The 23,150-nt window shown below is 37.6% G+C and overlaps 1 protein-coding gene across 4 annotated transcripts in view; it reads left to right on the top strand.

The window, feature by feature from the left end:
* Positions 1-23,150, top strand: part of SH3BGRL (SH3 domain binding glutamate rich protein like) — a 107,158-nt gene that overhangs the window by 81,760 nt on the left and 2,248 nt on the right. For 2 of the 4 annotated variants that reach the window (XR_012515638.1, XM_074391710.1), the window contains exons 2-3: positions 3,356-3,541; positions 4,374-4,454. Coding sequence is in view for 2 of the 4 variants with exons in the window: in XM_074391710.1 (XP_074247811.1) it covers positions 3,356-3,541; positions 4,374-4,454 (267 nt within the window). In the remaining 2 variants the exon portion in view is untranslated. Of the gene's footprint in view, positions 1-3,355; positions 3,542-4,373; positions 4,455-6,004; positions 19,053-23,150 lie in introns of all 4 variants that reach the window. The other 2 variants (XR_012515637.1, XM_074391709.1) reach the window with 2 other exon arrangements.

The following is a 23,150-nucleotide window of genomic DNA, read 5'->3' on the forward strand; positions in this document are numbered from 1 at the left end:
TCTGACAATCATTTTGTATTTTTTTAGCACATCGTAGTCAAGAACTTCTGTCAATGTTAATTAGCTGTTAGTAGAGAAAAGAGGTTGATTGTAAAACATGGCAGAATTTCCACTTTGGTTAAACGGTTTTTCTTTTTTGGCAGGTGGGCACTTTCTTTCATAAAAAGGATCTCTTTTTTTCCCATTTGAAGCATCATTGGTGAAGTTTTGATCTTTCTTTAGTATTTGGAACTTTCTCACTGGCACCTTCTAAAGCAGAAAATATGTCACTCCCCTTTCTTTGAAAGAAACTTGACTCTTAGCATGACAGATAGGGAGTTTGCTAAGGCTTGTGGGAAGACAACTGTTTACTCCAGGAAACAATTGTTTAATGTACCTTTTCTGTGACTTTGGAGGGACGAATACCCTGAATCTAAAAAAATCTATCGTGGGCAGAAATGACTTGGAAATCTTTGGGTAGATGTGAGGGCTGTGATTTGCTATTTGAAAAATACTGATTTAAATTCCTGGACAGTACCTTGTGCACTTGCAAATACATTTATGTGCTGAAAAGGGTATCAGTGGCATTTTAACTCCAAAGTCATTTTTATTCTGGAAGCAATTTAAATTTTATTCCTAAATGAACGCTGTGACATCTATTCCTCTTGTTTCTGGCAATATATGGTTTTCAGTCTCATGTGTTCACTGTGTCTCTTTATTTTAAGTCCCATTAGGGAAATTAGGAAATTAACATCACCAGATGCTCCCTTATGAGGGTGTCATAGGGAGCTTGTCCCTATAGATGTGTAAGAAAGGCAATAATTGGCCGGGCCTGTTGGCTCACACCTGTAATCTCACCACTTTGGGAGGCAAAGGCAGATGGATCATGAGGTCAGGAGTTAGAGAACAGCCTGACCAACATGGTGAGACCCCATCTCTACTAAAAATACAAAATTTAGCCGGGCGTGGTGGCACGCTCTTGTAATCTCAGCAACTCAGAAGGCTGAGACAGGAGAATCGCTTGAACCCGGGAGGCGGAAGTTGCAGTGAGCCTAGATCGGGCCACTACACTCCAGCCTGGGTGACAGAGCAAGTCCCTGTCTTGAAAAAGAAAAAAGAAAAAAGAAAGAAAAGGAAGCAATCCCTTGCCAATAAACTTATATGTAAATTTTTAGACTTGAAAATGTGATCAAGATAGGAAACTTTTTTTTTCTTTTTTTACTTTCTTGAAGATTCAAAGCTGAACAAAAGTTCATGTTAGACGTGGCAGAACCTATTAGCAAAGTATGATTACGGCCAATTCTGTTCAGTCTTATGGAGATGTAGAACACACTGGGAGGTATGTGTAGTTGTCATCAGGCAGTCTCAGGGTATGGGAGAAATACTTGGTCATTACTCTCCAACCGATGGCTGGAGAGTAATTATGTCAGTTGCCGTACACTATCATGCTTAGTGATACGAGGCCTGGCAGCCATTTTAACTTCACACAATGAGTTATATTCTCAACGAAGTAAGGATTCAATAAGGTAAGAAAAGCCTCAAAAAAGAATTTATCTTAAAGGATCTCTGCTTTTTTTCTGCTCATGCAAATGTGACTTACGACATTTTCCTAGGGTCACGTACGTAGAATTCTTAGCATGTCTTTTCACGCATTCAAAAAGAAGAAAAATCTGTGGAAATTTCAGTTCCCTCATATTATGGGGTTTTCACATGTTGCTCAGGCCAGTGTCAAACTCCTGGGCTCAAGTGATCCTCCTGCTTCAGCCTCCCAAAATGCTGGGATTACAGATGTGAGCCACCACGCCCAGCCTTAAAAGTAGTCTTAATGGGACATCTTTATCTAGTCAAATTTGTAAATATGCTAATAATTGACAAATTACTTGACATACATGAGACTGACTGAACCCATCTACTGTATTTCAGAGGTTGAAACCTATTTATTTAATTGAACCTTTCATCAAGTGCATTCATCTACTAAACACTCCTATTTATTGACTTTACACTGATTTTTCTCAGTCCAAAAAAGGGCATATGTTACATTTCGGAATGAAAGTTTGATTTTATAAGCCAATTAAACAGAAGTCCCATTAGAAGTATTACCTTGTAGCAAATTTTGCTAGATTCTAACTGATCTTTAAAGGGAGACATTCAGTACTGTCATCTAAATAGCATTGAAAAATTCCAGTTTCTATTGGGAGAAATTGAGAATTACTTTACGGGAGTTATGTGATGATAGAGAAAATTATTTAATCACATTTTCTGGCAACTTAAAAACACAAAATACAACCTCTATGCATATATGCATGTATGTGAGGATAGATAGAGGGGTGTAAATCCAGAGGGGGACTTGACTGCCTGTGAGTTTCTTATTTTGCATTTTTATTATCATTAGTGGGACAGATTTATTTTATTTTATTTTTTGATGACAACATTCCAAGTGTCTTTTAGTGTGATTCCATGAAGAAACTTGCTTATTGATTCCAATCCTGTAGCTCAGAAATGTTAAGTTATGGTTTTAAATATGGGTTAATTACCATTGATGTGTGAATTCAGGTTCTAAAAGAAATGCATATCGGAAGAGAAACAACTGAATAATATTAATTTAACTGTTTTCAGAGCTCTCTCCTAGCTGTGATAAGGAGACAGAATACATATGTCATCTCTACCCGGTAATCTAGATGAACATACTAGGTTGGTGCAAAGGTAATTGCAGTGTTTGCCATGACCAAAACTGCTACTACTTTTGGACCAACCTAATACATGATATATAGAAAATATACCTTAGCAGCACATGATAAGGGCTAATGAATGGTACAGATATATTGAAAACTTTATAATTTGCAGGATTAGCCAATATCTTCATGTTCAGTGTCTGTTTTGAACAATTAAAATTGAGACTTGAATGACTCTTGAAGCTTGTGCGATTTGTCAAGGAAAGATTCATTTCTGTTGCATATACAATTCTTGTTAAGATGGAAAGCAGACCTGCATCATTTGGAAAAACTTTTTAGAAAGGCTGAAACTAAGAGAGGCTTGTAGAGCATCAGAAAACATAACTTTTCACTCACACAATAATGAGTTAGCTGCATTTTTAAGTATTGACATGCATCAGTTAGTTTTGCATGTCCACCATTAAATAATGAGAATTTTCAATGGAAAGAAAGAAAGTCAACTTGACAAAAGGACCTGTGGGCCAAAAGCTCTTCAATACACTTGTGAGGCATCATTAACAATACAGTAATAAAGACTGAAAATTATATAACTTCTGTGAAAGCACAGTCTTTGCTCTATGTCTGATTTCATTTCTGCCAGCTCACAAACACTTGATTTTTGTTGAATTTGGAAAATAATGGTTTTTTTGTCCTCTGGGTCCTAGATTAAGAAGAAACAGCAGGATGTGCTTGGTTTCCTAGAAGCCAACAAAATAGGATTCGAAGAAAAAGATATTGCAGCCAACGAAGAGAATCGGAAGTGGATGAGAGAAAATGTACCTGAAAATAGTCGACCAGCCACAGGGTACCCCCTGCCGCCTCAGATTTTCAATGAAAGCCAGTACCGAGGTGTAAGAAACAATTTAAATTCTTGCTTATTGAAATAGATTCCCCCAAATCTATTCATTATTTTCAACTCTGCCTCCAAATCTGCATTTATATAGTCATACGTCATGTGTCGTTTGTATCCACCCAAAGGCTGGATGTAGATAATGGCTATGTTTTCTAAATATGTTTGCTATTGATTGTGCATCACAGCCAAACTTAGGAAAGTTTGTCACTTTTGGAGAATGCCTTGTGACTTAGAAGATGACAGTAGGAATCCCAACCAGATTTAGTCATGTGAAGATTCTCTTGCATTCCCCAGGTTGAAACCTCTTAGCTGTCGTTCTTCTTGTTATGTATCATGGATATCTCATTGCCTTTCTTAAAGCATAGCACAGATTAACTGTTCTTTTGGCCCTGGGCATGTCTAGCTAATATCTAGTCTGTGGGCTCAGAGAAAATCTCAACTTAAATGAATAATGGAACAGAAATATGGCGAATGTAAAGAACAGTGTCTAACCAGAAGCAAGCATCTTCTTACTGAGAAATAGGTGCCTGTTTTCCATGGTGGAGGAGACTGCAGGCAGATTTAAATTTGATATGATGTGGAATAAATCATTCTGCAATTTTTGTCTCATAGTATAGCATACTTTTCAAGTGAAATTAAATAATATCCAGAAGCCTTGCCTTTTTATTACTCCTTACTCCTTCCAGAATTCTAGTTTTATGGGAGTTAGCCTGTCCCCAAGGAGGTAGCTAAGTCTGTCAACCAGTCAGGTCATTGTGAATGAATCTCTTTTTTTTTCTCTTTTATTGGTATTGCATATTGCTAATTAATTTTACCTTCTTTTCATCAAGGACTATGATGCCTTCTTTGAAGCCAGAGAAAATAATGCAGTGTATGCCTTCTTAGGCCTGACAGCCCCACCTGGTTCAAAGGTATGATATCCTTTTTTTCCTGCTTTATAGGTCATTTTATTGCTGCTGAGCTTTTTTAATCAGTAAAATTTTCACTTTTGTTAAGTACTCAGATTAAGTCAGAGACAGTCCTTTATAGCTAAAAGTGCCTTCTCTGTATGCACCTAATCCCGATTAGGGCAGACAGATATGCATAACCAAATACATAAACTATGTGTTTACCAGGTGGGTAGACTGACTTCCCCATCAAACTGCCCACAGCAGCAAATTTCTTATTGACTTACTCATGAGCAAGTGCTTAGTATTTTTAAAGCCTTCATTATTTTAGCTGTCCTACATGGTTCTACATTGACAGTAAGCATCTCAGTTTATGATAATCTCCTTGGCAGCATTTATTGTCTTTTTGCAAGAGCAAATGAGAGAATCATCCATTCAAGTTAATTAAGAGCATCTGCATTGCAAAACTGGTTGCTAAATTGCTCGCCAAATTTGACGCATTTTTTTCCTGCCAACACAAATTAAAATTTTTAGTAGCAGCATTTTCAGGAAATGCCAAATAAAGAAAGCAACAATAAAATTGTCTATCTAAAAACTATCAACTTTAAACATACCTTTGTCTTTTATATTAAAATTTGTCCACACAAACTGCCTTAATCAAAGTGTGTGTCTCTTGCTCTATCATTCTATGTTTTGCTCTTGGCAACTAATTTTATGTTAGACAGATTCTTGAAACTCCAATTCCTTCTCCACTTTTAAAAGTCTCCTATTTATAAAGTCTCCTGTTTTAAAAGTCATTTTTCTAGTGAAAATTGTCTGTTTTCACTAGACGGAATTTACTAGTACTGTGTTTATGTCATTGCGACATGGTTTTCTTGATGAAATTTCTTTTCCCATGGATAAAATGTTACATTTTAGGGTTTGTATAATCTGAGCCATAAGAAAAGTTAGGCAAAGTACTTTTAAAAAAATAAGATAGTAAGAGGACTAGATTGCAGCATCCGGAAGCTTGCATTGTGAATTTTAGACCCAGATAGACTGCAACAACAAACCAGCAATCTTGAGAGGACCCACAGACCATCTCAAGGAAGCAGACTTCTGTCGGACCCAGGAGACACCCCAAATTCTGTTAGTGCCCTAACTGTGGAAGTGGAAAAGGGATACCCTCCTCTCCCCAACACACATACACACACGCACACGCACACACACACACACACACACACACACACACACAAAACTGGAGAAGCTGAAGGTCTCTTTGCAGGAGAAGTTTCCAACTTTACCTGGAGCTGAGTCACGTTAGAGAGCCCAGTGAAATACAGGGGTAGAGGAAGGCCCTGGGAATTCACTGGGTCCCCAAGCAGCCATTTCTGCCTGGCACCACCAGGATCCATCTGGAGGGTGGCCAGAGGAGCAGCAGGTAAAACTTCACAGAAAGAAGGAATTCTCTAGTCAAATTTGGTAACAATTTGAACAGGGCAAGAGGCCTCCTGCCCAGAACTGGGGAAAGGCCACAAATACTGCTTGTAGACTTCACAGAAAAGGGAAGAACTAAAGCCCTTTTTTTTTCACAGCTGGGAGGCAGATAACCTTGGGTGAATTTTTAAGCCCCTTTTGCCCTCCACCTGGAAACAGACTCAGGGCTGTTGGAGGGGGACACTGTGGGAGTGAGACTGACCCTTTGATTTGCCTGGGAGCTGGGCGAGGTATGTGACTACCGACTTACCACGACTTCCCTGACAACCCGCATGACTCAGCAGAGGCAGCCATAATCCTCCTAGGTACAAAACTCCAGTGACCTGGGAATCTCACCCCCATCCCTCACAGCAGCCTCAGCAAGACCCATCCAAGGAGAGTCTAAGCTCAGACATGCCTAGCTCTGCCCCTAACTGATGGTCCTTCCCTGTCCACCCTAGTGGAGGACAAAGAGCATATAATCTTGGGAGTTCTAGGGCTCCACCCACTGATGGTCCCTCTCCAGAATACTACAGCTGATGCTGTTTGGAAAGCACTAATTTTTGGCCCACCAGCACAAAAACAGAGTATTAAACCACCAAAGCTAATGACCCTCATGGAGTCCATTGCACCCTCTGCCACCTCCACCAGAACAGGCACTGGTATACATGGCTGAGAGACCCATAGATGGTTCACATTATAGGACTCTGTGGAGACAACCCCCAGTACCAGCCCAGAGCTGGGTAGACCCACTGGGTGGCTAGACCCAGAAGAGAGACAATGTTCACTGCAGTTTGGCTCATAGGAAGCCACATTAATAGAAAAAAGGGGAAAGTACTACATCAATGGAACACCCCCTGGGACAAAATAATCTGAGCAACAGCCTTCAACCTTAGACCTTTCCTCTGACAGAGCCTACCCAAATAAGAAGGAACCAGAAAACCAACTCTGGTAATATGGAAAAACAAGGCCTTTCAACATCAGGAAAAAACAACTAGTTCACCAGTATTGAATCTAAACCAGGAAGAAATCCCTAACTTACCTGAAAAAGAATTCAGGGGGTTAGTTATTAAGCTAATCAGGAAGGGACCAGAGAAAGGCAAAGTCTAATGCAAGGAAATCTAAAAAATGATACAAGAAATAAAGGGAGAAATATTTAGTGAAATAGGTAACTTAAACAAACAAACAAACAAACAAACAAAAAAAAAAAACAGCAAAAAATTCAGGAAACTTTGGAGAAATGTTTAGAAACACAAAATGCTTTGGAAAGCCTCAGCAATAGAATTGAACATGTAGAAGAATGAAATTCAGAGATTGAAGATAAGGTCTTTAATTAACCAAATCCAAAAAAAGACAAAGAAAAAAGACTAAGAAAATATGAACAAAGCCTCCAAGAAGTCTGGGATTGTGTTAATGACCACTAAGAATAATTGGTGTTCCTGAGGAAGAATCGAATTCTAAAAGCCTGGAAAACATATTTGGGGAAATAAATGAGGAAAACTTATCTGGCTTAGCTAGAGACCTATACATCCAAATACAAGAAGCACAAAGAGCACCTGGAAAATTCATTACAGAAACATCTTCGCCTTAGGCACATTTTCATCAGGTTTTCCAAAGTTAAGACAAAGGAAAGAATCTTAAGAGCTGTGAGAGAGAAGTACCAGGTAACCTCTAAAGGAAGAATATTATCAGATTAACTGCAGATTTTTTTAGCAGGAATCCTATAAGATAGAAGAGATTGGGGCCCTATCTTCAGCCAAAAAAAAAAAGTGATTATCAGTCAACAATTTTATATTGAGTGAAGCTAAGCATCATACATGAGGGAGAGATACAGCTCTTTTCAGACAAACAAATTCTGAGATAATTTGCTCTTACTAAGCCACCACTACAAGAACTGCTAAAAGGAGCTCTAAACTTTGAAACAAATCCTGGAAACAGATCCAAATGAACCTCTTTAAGGCATAAATCACACAGGACCAATAAAACAAAAATACAAGCTTAAAAGCAAAAGCAAACAACAATGAAGAAAAAACAAAGTACACGGGCAACAAAGAGCACAATGAATGCAATGGTATCTCACATTTCAATGCTAACATTGCATATAAATGGCCTAAATACTTCACTTAAAAGATATAGAACTGCAGAATGGATAAGAACTCACCAACCAACCTTCAAGAGACTCACCTAACACATAAGGACTCACATAAATTATAGGGTAGAAAAAGGCATTTCATGCAAATGGACACCAAATGAGAGTAGGGGTAACTATTCTTATATCAGGCAAAACAAACATTAAAGCAACAGTGGTTAAAAGAGACATTATATAATGGTAAAAGGCCTTGTCCAACAGGAATGTATCACAATCTTAAACATATATGCACCTACACTGAGCTCCCAAATTTATAAAACAATTACTAATAGACCTAAGAAATAAGATAAACAGCAACACAGTAATAGTGGGGGAATTCAATACCCCACTGACAGCACTAGACAGAAAGTCAACAAACAATGGATTTAAACTATACCTTAGAACAAATGGACTTAACAGATACATACAGAACATTTCATCCCCAAACTGAAGAATACACATTCTATTCAACAGTGCATGGAACTTTCTTCAAGATAGGCCTTATGACAGGCCATAGAATGAGCCTCAATAAATTTAAGAAAATTGATGTTATAACAAGCAGTCTCTGAGACCGCTGTGGAATAAAACTGGAAATAAACTCCAAAAGGAACCTTCAAAACCATGCAAATACATGGAAATTAACTAACCTGCTCTTGAATCAGCATTAGGTAAAAAACAAAATCAAGATAGAAATTAAAAAATTCTTTGAACTGAATGACAATAATGACACAATCTATTGAAACTCCTGGGATAGAGCAAATGCGGTGCTAAGAGGAATGTTCATAGCCCTAAACACCTACATAAAAAAATCTGAAAGAGCAAAAGCAGACAATCTAAGGTCACCCTTCAAAGAAATAGAGAAACAAGAACAAACCAAAACCAAACCCAGCAGAAAAAAGGAAATAACCAAGATCAGAGCAGAACCAAATGAAATTGAAACAACAACAGCAAAACAAAAGATAAATGAAACAAAAACTGGTTATTTGAAAAGATAAATAAAATTGATAGGCAATTAGCAAGATTAACCAAGAAGAGAGAAAATCCAAATAACTTCACTAAGAAATGAAACAGAAAATAATATTACAACTGACACCACTGAAATACAAAAGATCATTCAAGGCTACTGTGAACACCTCTATGCACATAAACTAGAAAACCTAGAAGAGATGGATACATTCTTGGAAAAATACCACTTTCCTAGCTTAAATCAGAAAAAACAAATTACACTGAAAAGACCAGTAACAAGCATCAATTATTTAAATGGTAATTTTAAAATTACCAACAAGAAAACTCCAGGACCAGTTGGATTCACAGCAGAATTCTACCAAACATTCAAAGAAGAATTGGCCCCAATCCTTTTGGCTCTATTCCATAAGATAATGAAAGAAGGAACCCTCCCTGACTCATTCCATAAAGCTAGCATTACCCTAATACCAAAACCAGGAAAGGACACAACCAAAAAAGAAAACTACAGACCAATATTCTTGATGAACATAGATACTAAAATACTTAACAAAATACTAGCTAACCAAATCCAACAACATATCAAAAAGATAATCCACCATAATCAAATGGGTTTCATACCAAGGATGCAGGGATGGTTTAACACACACAAGTCAATGAAGCTGATACACCACATAAACAGAATTAAAAACAAAAAATCATGTGATCATCTCAATAGATTGGGAAAAAATCATTCAACAAAATCTGGCATTACTTCATGATTAAAACTCCCAGCAAAATAGGAATACAAGGGGAAGACTTTAATGTAATAAAAACCACCAATGAAAGACCCACATCCAACATAATACTGAATGGGGAAAAGTTGAAAGCATTCCTGCTGAGAACTGGAGCAAGACAAAGATGCCCATTCTCACCAATTCTCTTCAACATAGTACTGGAAATCTTAGCCAACACAATCAGACAAGAGAAAGAAATAAAGAGCATCCAGATTGATAAAGAGGAAGTCAATGTGTCACTGTTTGTTGATGATATGATCATTTATCTTGAAAACCCTAAAGACTCCTCCAGAAAGCTCCTAGAACTGATAAAAGAATTCAGCGAAGTTTCTGGATACAAGATTAATGTACACAAATCAGTAGTTCTTCTATACACCAACAGTAACCAATCAGAGAGTCAAATCAAGAACTGAACCCCTTTTTACAATAGCTGCAAAAGAAACAAATAAAAACCACTTAGGAATATACATAACCAAGGAGTCAATAGACCTCAACAAGAAAAAACTACAAAACACTGCTGGAAGTAATCATAGATAAAACAAATAGAAACACATCTTATGCTCATGGGTGGATACCATCAATATTGTGAAAATGAGCAAACTGCCAAAAGTAACCTACAAATTCAATGCAATTCTCACCAAAATACCACCATCATTCTTCACAGAATAGAAAAAAAAAAAACCCTAAAATTAATATGAAACCAAAAAAGAGCCCACATAGCCAAAGCAAGACTAAGCAAAAAAATTAAATCTGGAGGTATCACACTACCTGATTTCAAACTATACTATGAGGCCATAGTGGAAACTTACAACCAACTGATCTTTAACAAAGTAAACAAAATCATAAGGTGGGGAAAACACACCCTTTTCAGCAAATGGTGCTGGGATAATTGACTAGCCACATATAGGAGAATGAAACTGATCCTCATCTCTCACCTTATACAAAAGTCAACTCAAGATGGATTAAAGACTTAAATTTAAAGACTTAAATTTAAATTTAAGACCTGACACTATAAAAATTATAGAAGATAATATCAGAAAAAAAAACCGTTCTAGACATTAGCTTAGGCAAGGATTTTATGACCAAGAACACAAAAGCAAATGCAATAAAAACAAAGATAAATAGCTGGGACCTAATTAAACTAAAGAGTTTTGCATGGCTAAAGGAATCATCAACAGTGTAAGGAGACAACCCCCAGGGCAGGAGAAAAATCTTCACAATCTATAAAGCTGACAAAGGACTAATATCCAGAATCTACAAATAACTCAAACAAAGCAGGGAGAAAAAAGCCCATCAAAAAGTGGGCTAAGGACATGAATAGACAATTCTCAAAAGAAGATATACAAATGGCCAATAATCATATGAAAAAAATGCTCAACATCACTAATGATTAGGGAAATGCAAATCAAAACCACAATGTGATGCTACCTTACTTCTGCAAGAATATCCATAATCGAAAAATTTAAAAAACATGTTGGCATGGATATAGTGAAGAGGGAACACTTCTACACTTCTGGTGGGATTGTAAACTAGTACAGCCGCTATGGAAAACAGTGTGGAGATTCCTTAAAGAGGTAACAGTAGAACTACCATTTGATCCAGCAATTCCACTACTGGGTATTTACACAGAGTAAAACACACATGTTCATAGCAGTACAATGCACAATTGCAAAATCATGGAACTGACTCAAATGCTCATCAATCAACGAGTGGATAAAGAAACTGTAGTATATATATATTCCATTTATATATATGATGGAATTTTCTGCAGCCATAAAAAGGAATGAATTAACAGCATTTGCAGTGACCTGAATGAAATTGGAGACTATTATTCTAAGTGAAGTAACTCAGGAATGGGAAACCAAACGTTGTATGTTCTCACTGATATGTGGGAGCTAAGCCATGAGGATGCAAAGGCATAAGAATGATGCAGTTGTCTTTGGGGACTTGTGGGGAAGTGTGGGACGGGGCAAGGGATAAAAGACTACAAATACGGTGCAGTGTATACTTCTTAGGTGATGGGTACTCCAAAAATGTCACAAATCACCACTAAAGAACTTACTCATGTAACCTAATTCCATCTGTATTCCAATAACTCATGGGAAAAAATAAGACCCAAATTGTCATTGAGTTCAGTGAAGATTAGAGGAAGTGTGAAAGACAGGATAATTTATTTTCTGCAGTTGATGACTCATTTTTCAATGAAATTTGGATTAACTCATTTATTTATTCATTCAAAAAGTATTTGTTGAATGTCAAGCATTGACTGAATATTAACAGTAAGACAAGTTACAGAGAGTATTGCCTAGTTCCTACATTCAAAATGCTAATAACCTAGTGAAATACATGTATACTATAATTGCAAACCAAAGAGGTCTGCAAGTAATTATAGTTAAAGGCATTTCTTGGTAAATTTTATAAGATTTGTGTGAATAAACTGCTATAGGAGTCCAGAGGAAATAATAAATTCCTACTCAGAAGGTTGGGGAAGAGGTCATAGAGGGAGTGATATTTAAGCTGTTGGGGATTCCAAAATACTGACGTGACACTTAGGCGTCTTTCACAGAAACATTTGCTAAGAAACCATTGCATTGGGATGTAGCTGCACATGATGGTGTGTTCACAGAGCAGAGTGTAGTACATCATGGCTTCAGAATAAGGCATATTAAATAGAAGAGGCTGTATTAGGAGGTGAGATTGGCTATGTATGTTAGGGTGAGATTACGATTCCTGGGTTAGGTAGTTTTATCTTTATCCTCTGGGTGTCCAAAAACCATGATGATAAATGGGGAGAGATAATGATATAACCATCTCTGTATTTTAAGATGTGATTTATTTCTCTTGCCTGATTGCTATATCTAGGACTGTGTTGAATAGGAGTGGTGAGAAAAGGCATCCTTGTCTTGTGCTGGTTTTCAAGGGGAATGCTTCCAGCTTGTGTCCATTTTTGTAACAGACTTGTACATATATCCTAGAGCCTAAAATAAAAGTTAAAAAACAATATGCAATTTAATCTATGTCTTCAGAAAATACTTTCGGCAGCTATATGGCTTGTGGAATTAGAAATAGGCAGCCCCATTAGAGGACACCCTAAGAGTTCAGAAAAGTGATTGAGAGGGCCTAAAGCAGAAAGTATACTAAATAAGAAAGACAACTAGTTAACCCACATTGAAAAATTGAATTGATAATAAAAGAAATATGATAAAGAGTTAAAATTTTTATCTGTAATATCAGCAAAAATAAAACAAAATTGTAATAGTGCCAAAATGCCAAATATGTATCAAGAATCTCAAAAATATTGGTACTTCTTCACCCAATGACTTCACACTGGATATTATAATCAAGTGAAATAATCCTATTCATAGAAAAACCTTCATGGATAAAAAAGTGAATAGAAGTGTTGATTATAATCTTCAAACTTTGAAAACAAACTTGATATTGAAAAGTACTCTGTGTCAAATATGTCCATAAAGCAAAAAATCCTTCTGTGTAAGACAAATAATTGTTGTATTCTTTTGTGTATTTGATTGTTTAAAACAAGATATGTATTTATTTACTATTATTTACTCAATGTTGTCAATATGAAACATTTCTTAGTACTGGTATTTCTTACTTTAAAGTGGAGATGATGGTTTTGAGATATAAAATAACTGATATTTTACTACAAAATAAAAATTTGGTGATGCTTGTGCAGAAAGGAAAAGGACTCTATTGGCAAAGGCATGTTCACTTCTGTTGAAAGAATAGAGGATATGGGTCAGAGAAATGTCCTCATTAGCTTTAGTTGAATTACACTGCTCCAGGGAGGAGCTATGGAGTCTGTCTCTGCTATGATATTTGAAGCAATCCTATTTATACTTAATTTATCCTATTTCGACTGCATCTCCAAGAAAAAACTGTGTGTTCATAAACTTAGCTGTGGTATTGGTTTTAACTGCTAGGGAAAAAAAATTGAAGAAGGAAAAAGAAAAAAAGGATGAATACCTATAATGGCCCAAGCACTGAGATAGGCACCTCAGGTACATCTCATTTTAACTTTCCACCATCCCTGTAGGCTAGATGTACTTAGGGCCACTTTAGAGAGGACAATTTAAGTAATTTGTCCAAGGATATATAATGATTTAGTAGTAGAACTGAAATTTTAGTTCAGAATTATCTGATTTAGAACCAGTGCATTTATGGAATGATATTTACATTGGGAATGGGGAGGGAGAGAACATCATATACTTGCTGCTAAAGCTCTCTGGTTAATTAGATGACTCATAATTCTGTAAATACTGACAATTTGCTTTTAGGCACTAATAAAGAGTTCAGATAAATTTACCTATTTGATGTATAAAATATGATTAGAAAGGTAAATAATTTATTATATCTATGATGTATTCTAAAGACAAATTACAAGGAATTTTAAATGGAATTTTGTTTTGGCTGTGTATGCTAGTGATTTTTCCCATTAAAAATAATAACATAGAGCTGTAGAATTTATGACAAATTATAGGAAAGATTGTTAGAATGTCACTTTAGGGAAATAAACTTTTTTCCAAAATACTAGTTACCAGTGAAAAGGAAAAAAACATACAAAAGACCTATGAAAGAAAAAGTTGCTATTTTGAAAAGTTAACCAAAATTGACAAGCCTTTAGCCAGACTAAGAAAAAAAAGAGGAGATGATTTAACTAAAAATCAGAGATGAAAAAAGAGGCATTACAACTTACACTGCAGGAAATTCAAAGGATTATTAGCGCCTACTACAAGCAATGATATGGATATATCAATAAATTGGAAAATCTGTAAGAAATGGACAAACTTCTAGACGCATATATCCTACCAAGATTGAACCATAAAGAAATCCAAAACCTGAGCAGAACAATTACAGGTAACAAGATTGAAGCCATAACAAAATGTCTACCAGTAAAGAAAAGCCTGGAACCCAGTGGCTTTACTGCTGATTTTTTTTCAAACATTTGATGAAATGCTTATACCAATTTTACTCAAACTATTCTGATGAATAGAGGAGGAGGGAATACTTCCAAACTTATTTCATGAGGCCAAAATTACTCAGGTACCAAAATCATACAAGGATACATTAAAAAAGAAAGTAAGAAAGAAGGAAAAAAAAAAAAAAAAACTACAGGACAATATATCTGATGAATATTGATGCAAAATTTTTCAAAAATATATTAGCAAACATAATTCACCATTACATTAGAAAGATCATTTATCGTGACCAAGTGGGAAAATTTTTCTGGGATAAAATGATAGTTCAATATACACAAATCAAACAAATATAGGTGATAGGGATGGAGGCAGCAAACCACATTGCCATGTATGTACCTATGCAACAATCCTGCATGTTCTACACATGTACCCCAGAACCTAAAGTGCAATAAAATATATTTAAAAAAAACAAAAACAAAAACAAATCAAACAATGTTACACATTATAACAACAGGATGAAGGATAACAATGATATGATCATTTCATTTGATGCTGTAAAAGCATTTGATATAATACATCCCTTCAAGATAAAGCCATTAAAAAAAAAACAGTACAGAAGGAACATACTTCAACATAATAAAAGGCATATATGACTGAACCACAGCTAGTATCATGCTGAATGAGGAAAAACTGAATGCCTTTCCTATAAGATCTGAAACACTACAATGATGCCACTTTCATTACTGTTATTTAACATAGTACTGGAAGTCTTAGCTAGAGCAGCCAGACAAGGAAAATTCCTAAAGTTTATCCAAACTCAAAATGAAGAAGTCAAATTATCCCTGTTTGCAAATGATATGATGTTGTATTCAAAAAGTTCTAAAGACTCCACCAACAAGCTATTAGGACTGATAAACAAATTCAGTAAAGTTCCAGGATGCAAAATCAACATAAAAGTCAGTAGCGTTTCTAATATGTCAACAGCAAATAATCTGAAAAAGAAATATAAGAAGTAATTCCATTTACAATAGCTACAAATAAAATAATCCCATTTACACTAGCTACAAATAAAATTAAATACCTAGGTATTAACTTCACCAAAGATCTTAAGGATTTCTACAATGAAAATTATAAAACACTGATGAAAGAAATTGAAGAGGACACAAAAAATTGAAAAATATTCCATGTTCATGGATTGAAAGAATCAATATCATTAACATGTTTATGCTATCTAAAACAATCTGCAGATTAAATGCAATCAGTATCAAAATATCAATGATATTCTTCCCAGAAATAGGAAAAAAAAATCTAAAATTCATAGGGAACCATAAAAGACCCAGAATAGCACCGGGCGGGGTGGCTCAAGCCTGTAATCCCAGCACTTTGGGAGGCCAAGGCAGGTGGATCACGAGGTTGAGAGATCGAGACCATCCTGGTCAACATGGTGAAACCCCGTCTCTACTAAAAGTGCAAAAAATTAGCTGGGCATGGTGGCACGTGCCTGTAATCCCAGCTACTCAGGAGGCTGAGGCAGGAGAATCGCCTGAGCCCAGGAGGCGGAGGTTGCGGTGAGCTGAGATCGCGCCATTGCACTCCAGCCTGGGTAACAAGGGCGAAACTCCGTCTCAAAAAAAAAAAAAAAAAAAAAAAAAAAAAAAAAAAAGACCCAGAATAGCCTATGCTTTCCTAAGTAAGAAGAACGAAACTAGAGGAATCACATTTCTTGACTTCAAATTAAAATACAAGACAGCTAATCAAAACAGCATGGGACTGGCATAAAGACAGACACATAACCAAGGTAGCAGAATAGAGAACCCAGAAACAAGCCCACGCACTTACAGTGAACTCATTTTTTTACAAAGATGCCAAGAACATACACTGGGGAAAAGAGAGTCATTTCAATAAATGGTGCTCGGAAAATTGGATATCTATTTCCAGAAGCATGAAACTTGATCCCTGTCTCTTGCCATATACAAAAATCATTTCACAATAAAGACTTAAATCTAAGACCTCAAACTTTGAAACAATTACAGGAAAACACTGTAGGAACTCTCCAGGACATTGAACTGGGCAAAAATTTCTTGAGTAATGCCGCCAAAGCACAGGCAACCAAAGTAATCATGGACAAATGGGATTGTATCAAGCTAAAAAGTTTCTTCACAGCAAAGGAAACAGTAAATAAAATGAAGAGACAACCCAAAGGTGGAAGAAAATATTTGCAAATTACCCATCTGACAAGGGATTGGTGACCAGCAATATATGAGAGACTCAAGCCACTCTATAGGGGCCAGGCATGGAGGCTCACACCTGCAATCACAGCATTTTGGAAGGCTACGACAGATCACTTGAGGCCAGGAGTTTGAGACCATCCTGACCAACAACCTCTCCTAAAATGCAAAAATTAGCTGTGCATAGTGGCACACATCTGTAAGACAAGCTTCTTAGGAAGCTGAGACATGAGAATCACTTGAACTCAGGAAGCGGAGGTTGCAGTGAGCCAAGATTGTGCCATTGCACTTCAGCCTGGGTGACAGAGTGAGACTGCCTTAAACAATCAAACAAACAAAAAAACTATAGGAAAAATTTGAATGATACAGTTAAAACATAGGCAAAAGATTTGAGTAATTATTTGTCAAAAGAAGACATACAAGTTGCAAACAGACATGTGAAATGGTGCTAAACATCACTGATCATCAAAGAAATGAAAATAGAAACTACAATGAGATACCATCTCACCCCAGTTAATATGGCTTTTATCCAAAGGACAGGCAATAATAAATGCTGGTAAGGATGAAGAGAGAAGGGATCATTCATACACTGTTGGTAGGAATGTAATAGTTTGGAGGTTCCTCAAGAAACTAAAAGTAAAACGATCATAGAATTCAGCAATCCTACTACTGGGTGTATACCCCAAAGAAAGCAAATCAGTATATCAAAGAGATAGCTCCAATCTCATGTTTGTTGCCACACTATACACAATAGCCAAGATTTGGAAGTAACCTTAGTGTTCATGAACAGATGAGTGGGTTATGAAAATATGGTACTTACACACAATAGAGTAGTATTCAGCCATAAAAAAGAATGAGATCCAGTCATTTGCAACAAAGTGGATAGAACTGGAGATTATTATTTTAAGTGATATGAGCCAGGAACAGAAAGACAATTGCCACATGTTCTCACTTATTTGTGGCATTTAAAAATCAAGCAATTGAATTAATGGACATAGAGAATAGAAAGATGGTTGCCAGAGGCTGGGAAAGGTAGTATGGGATTCTGGAGAAGTGTGATGGTTAATGGCACAAAAAACAGGAACAGTGCGTAAGACCTAGTGTTTGATACCGTAATGTGAGGAGTATAGTAAACAATAATTTAATTGTATAGTTTAAAATAACTAAGAGTATAATTGTGTTGTTTATAATACAAAGGATACATTCTTGAGTTATGGATATCCCATTTACCCAGATGTGTTTATTATGCATTGCATGCCTGTATCAAAACATGTCACGTACCCCATAAATATATATATACCTACTATGTACCTACAAAAATTCAAAATAAAAAAATACAACAAAATACTGGTTATGTAGCAATGTTAGGTCCTTAGAGGAAGAAGGATTTCATGTTAGGACATTTTTGCACTATTATACAACTGCTTCTCCAACTGTATATGCCATGTCTTTGAGGAGTCTCAGTATAAAGTGTTTTTTGAGTTATGTAGAAATTCCTGAAAGCTTGTTCTATAAAATGAAACAAGATTCATAATGTGACTCTAAGATATTCATTTTGACATTCAAATACTATGATAAAGATTCAAAAGAACTTAGGGACTTTTCCTTTTTTGACTAGGCATTTACAAATGTGAGTGTATTAGTTCATTCTCATACTGTTATAAACAAGTACCAGAGACTGGGTAATTTATAAAGAAAAGAGGTTTAGTTGAACTGCAGTTCCACAGACTGTAAAGCAGGCATGGATTGGGAGGCCTCAGGAAACTTAAAATCATGGTGGAAGGCAAAGGGGAAGGAAGCACATCTTCACATGGTGGCAGGAGGGGTGGAGGTAGGTGCTATGCACTTTTAGACAAACAGCAATGAAGGGATGGTTCTAAAGCATTAGAAACCAGCCCCCATGATCCAGTCACCTCTCACCAGGCCCCTCCTCTAACACTGGGAATTACAATTGGACATGAGTTTTGGGTGGGGATGCAGAGCCAAACCATATCATTCTGCTTCTGGCCCCTGCCAAATCTCATGTTCTTCTCACATTGCAAAATACCATCATCTCTTCTCAACAGTCCTCCAAAGTCTTAACTTCTTTCATCAAGAACTTAAAAGTCCAAGTCCAAAGTCTCATCTGAGATGAGGTAAGTCACTTTGGCCTATGAGCGTGTAAAATAAAAGTTAGTTACTTCCAAGATATAATAGGGGTACAGGCATTTGGTAAATGCCCCTATTACAAAAAGAAGAAATTGGTCAAAACTGACAAAATGGCTCTATGTAATACTGAAACCCAGTAGGACAATTATTAAATCTTAAAGTTTATAAATAATCTTCTTTGACTCCATGTCTCACATCCAGGGCACACTGATGCAAGGGATGTGATCCCAAGGCCTTAGACAGCTCTGTCCTTATGGCTTTGCAGTGCACAGCCTTGGCAACTGCACTCATGGGCTGGTGTTGAGTGCCTGTGGCTTTTCCAGGCACACTGTGCAAGCTGTGAATGGATCTACCATTCTGAGGCCTGGAGGAGGGTGGCTCCTTTCTCACAGCTTCACTAGGCAGTGCTCCAGTGGGGTCTTTGTGTGGGGGCTCCAACCCCACACTTCCTCTCAGCACTGTCCTAGTAGAGATTCTCTATGTGGTCTCCATGCTTGCAGCAGACTTCTGCCTGCACATCCAGATATTTTCACACATTTTCTGAAATCTAGGCAGAGACTCCAAAGCCTTAACTCATGCCCCCTGTGCACCCACAGGCTTAACATCATGTGAAAGCCCCCAAAGCTTGTGGCTTGCATCATCTGGAGCAGCAACCTGACACACATCTTGAGCCCTTTTAGTCATGGCTGTAGCTGGAGTGGCTGGAACATGAAGTGTCATATCCTGAGGTTGCACAGAGCAGTGCAACCTCAGAACCATTTTTTAATCCTAGGCCTCCAGGTCTTTTATGGTAGGGGCTGCCATGAAGGCCTCTGAAATGCCCTGGAGGTATTTTCTTCACGATCTTGGCTATTAACATTCAGCTCCCTTACTTACGCAAATTTCTGCAGTGAGCATGAATTTCTTGCCTGAAAATCTGTTTTTATTTTCTACCATATGGTCAGGTTTCAAATTTTCCAAACTTTTACTCTCTGCTTCCCTTTTCAACGTAAGTCACCATTTCGGACAATTTTTTTGTGAATGTATATGAGCTATGCTGTTAGAAGCAGCCAGGCTACATCCTGAACACTTTGCTGCTTAGAAATTTTTCCCACCAGATACCTTAAATCAGGAATGTCCAATCATTTGGCTTCCCTATGCCACGATGGAAAAAAGAATTGTCTTGGGCCACACATAAAATACAGTGACACTAATGATAGCTGATGAACTAACCAAAAAAAACCAAAAAACAAACAAAAAAACAAACAAACAAAAAGTCTTATAACGTTTTAAGAAAGTTTATGTCTTTGTGTTGGACCACTGATTTGGTTTGGCTCTGTGTCCACACCCAAAGCTCATCTTGAATTGTAATCCCATAATTCTCACATGTTGTGGGAGAGACCCATTGGGAGATAATTTGAATCATGGGAATAGTTTCCCCCATACTGTTCTAGTGGTAGTGAATACGTCTCACAATCTGATGGTTTTATTAGGGGGTTCTGCTTTTGCATCTTCTTAATTTTCTCTTTCTGCTACCATGTAAGAAGTGCCTTTCTCCTCTTCCCATGATTTTGAGGCTTCCTCAGCCATGCAGAACTGTAAATCTAATTAAACATTTTTTTTTTCTTCCCAGCCTCAGGTATGTCTTTATCAACAGTGTGAAAATGGACTAATACAATAAATTGTTACCAGTAGAGTGGGGTGTTGCTGAAAAGATACTTAAAAATATGGAAGCGGCCGGGTGCAGTGGCTCACGTCTGCAATCCCAACACTTTGGGAGGCCAAGGCAGGCAGATCACTTGAGGTCAGGAGTTCAAGACCAGCCTGGCCAACATGGTGAAACCCTGTCTTTACTAAAAATACAAAAATTAGCCTGGCATGATGGCATGTGCTTGTAGTCCCAGCTACCAGGGAGGCTGAGGCAGGAGGATCACTTGAATCTGGGAGGCAGAGGTTGCATAAGCTGAGATTGTGCCACTACACACAAGCCTGGGTGATAGAGTGAGACATCATCTCAAAAACAAATGTGGAAGTGACTTTGTAACTAGGTAACAGGCAGAGGTTGGAACAGTTTGGAGGGCTCAGAAGACAGGAAAATGTGGGAAAGTTTGGAACTTTCTAAAGATTGCATAAGCTGAGATTGTGCCACTGCATACAAACCTGGGTGATAGAGTGAGACATCATCTCAAAAAAAAAAAAATTGTGGAAGTGACTTTATAACTGGGTAACAGGCAGAGGTTGAACAGTTTGGAGGGCTCAGAAGACAGGAAAATGTGGGAAAGTTTGGAACTTTCTAAAGACTTTCTAAAAACTAAAGGCTTTGACCAAAAGCTTGTTAGCGATATGGACAGTAAAGTCCAGCCTGAGGTGGTCTCAGTTGGAAATGAAGAACTTGTTGGGAACTTCATTTCCCAACAAAGGTGACTCTTCTTATATTTTAGCAAAGAGACTAGTGGCATTTTGCCCCTGCCCTAGGGATTGGTAGAACTTTGAACTTGAGAGAGATGATTTAGGGTATCTGGTGGAAGAAATTTCTAAGCAGTATAGCATTCAAGAGGTGACTTATATGTTGTTAAAGGCATTCAGTTTCATAAGGGATGCAGAGCATAAGAGTTTGGAAAATGTGCAGCCTGTCAATGTAATAAAAAAGAAAAATCCATTTTCTGAGGAGAAATTCAAGCTGGCTGCAGAAATTTTCATACATAATGAGGAGCTGAATGTTAATCCCTAAGAAAATGGGAAAAATGTCCGCAGGGCATGTTACAAGTCTTCATAGCAGCCCTTTCCATCACAGGCCCAGAGGCCTAGGAGGAAAAAATGGTTTTGAGGGCCAGACCCAGTGTCCCCATGCTGTGTGCAGTCTAGGGACTTGGTGCCCTGCATCCCAGTCATGACTAAAAGGGGCCAAGGTCCAGTGCAGGCCATGGTTTCAGTGGGTACAAGCCCCAAGCATTGGCAAATTCTATATGGTATTGAGCCCGTGAGTGAACAGAGGTCAAGAATTGAGGTTTGGGAAACTTCATCTAGATTTCAGAGGATATATGAAAACATCTGGATATGTAAGCAGAAGGTTGCTGCAGAGTTGGAGCTCTCACGGAGAACCTCTGCTTAAGTAGTGCAGAAGGGAAAAGGGAAGTTGGAGCCCCCACACAGAGTCCCTACTGGGGCATCACCTAGTAGAGCTGTGAGAAGAGGGCCACTGTCTTTCAGACCCCAGAATGGTAGATCCTCTGACAGCTTGTACCATGTGCCTGGCAAAGCTGCAGACACTCAACACCAGTCTGTGAAAGGAGCTGGGTGGGAGGCTGTACCCTCTAGAGTCGCAGGGGCAGAGCTGCCCAAAACCATGAGAACCCACCTCTTGCATCAATGTGACCTGGATGTGAGACATGGAGTCAAAGAAGATTATTTTGGAGCTTTAAGATTTGACTGCCCTGCTGGATTTGGGACTTTCATTAGGTCTGTAGCCCCTTTGTTTTGGCCAATTTCTATCTGGAACAGCTGTATTTACCCAGTACCTGTACCACCATTGTATCCGGGAGGTAATTAACTCGCTTCTGATTTTACACTCTCATAGTTGGAAGGGACTTGCTTTGTTTTAGATGAGACTTTAGACTGTGGACTTTTGGGTTAATGCTAAACTGAATCAAGACTTTGTGGGACTTTTGGTAAGGCATGATTGGTTTTGAAATGTGAGGACATGAGATTTGGAGAGGCCAGGGGTAGAATGATATGATTTGGCTCTTTCTTCTCACCCAAATCTCATCTTGAATTTTATTCCCATAATTTTCACCTGTTTTAGAGGGACTCATTGGGAGATATTTGAATCATGAAGGCAGTTCCCCCCATACTGTACTCATGGTAGTGAATAAATCTCACAATATCTGATGATTTTATCAGGGGCTTCCATTTTTGCATCTTCCTCATTTTCTCTTGCTGCCTCCATGTAAGAAGTATCTTTCACCTTCCACCACGATTCTGAGGCTTTCCTAGCCATGTGGAACTGTAAGTACAATGAAGCCTTTTTCTTTCTGGTCTTGGGTATGTCTTTATTAGCAGCATGAAAACAGACTAATACAGCCACATTCAAAGCTGTTCTGGGCCAC

Source organism: Saimiri boliviensis, chromosome X (assembly GCF_048565385.1).
Source record: "Saimiri boliviensis isolate mSaiBol1 chromosome X, mSaiBol1.pri, whole genome shotgun sequence".
Taxonomy (NCBI): Eukaryota; Metazoa; Chordata; class Mammalia; order Primates; family Cebidae; genus Saimiri; species Saimiri boliviensis.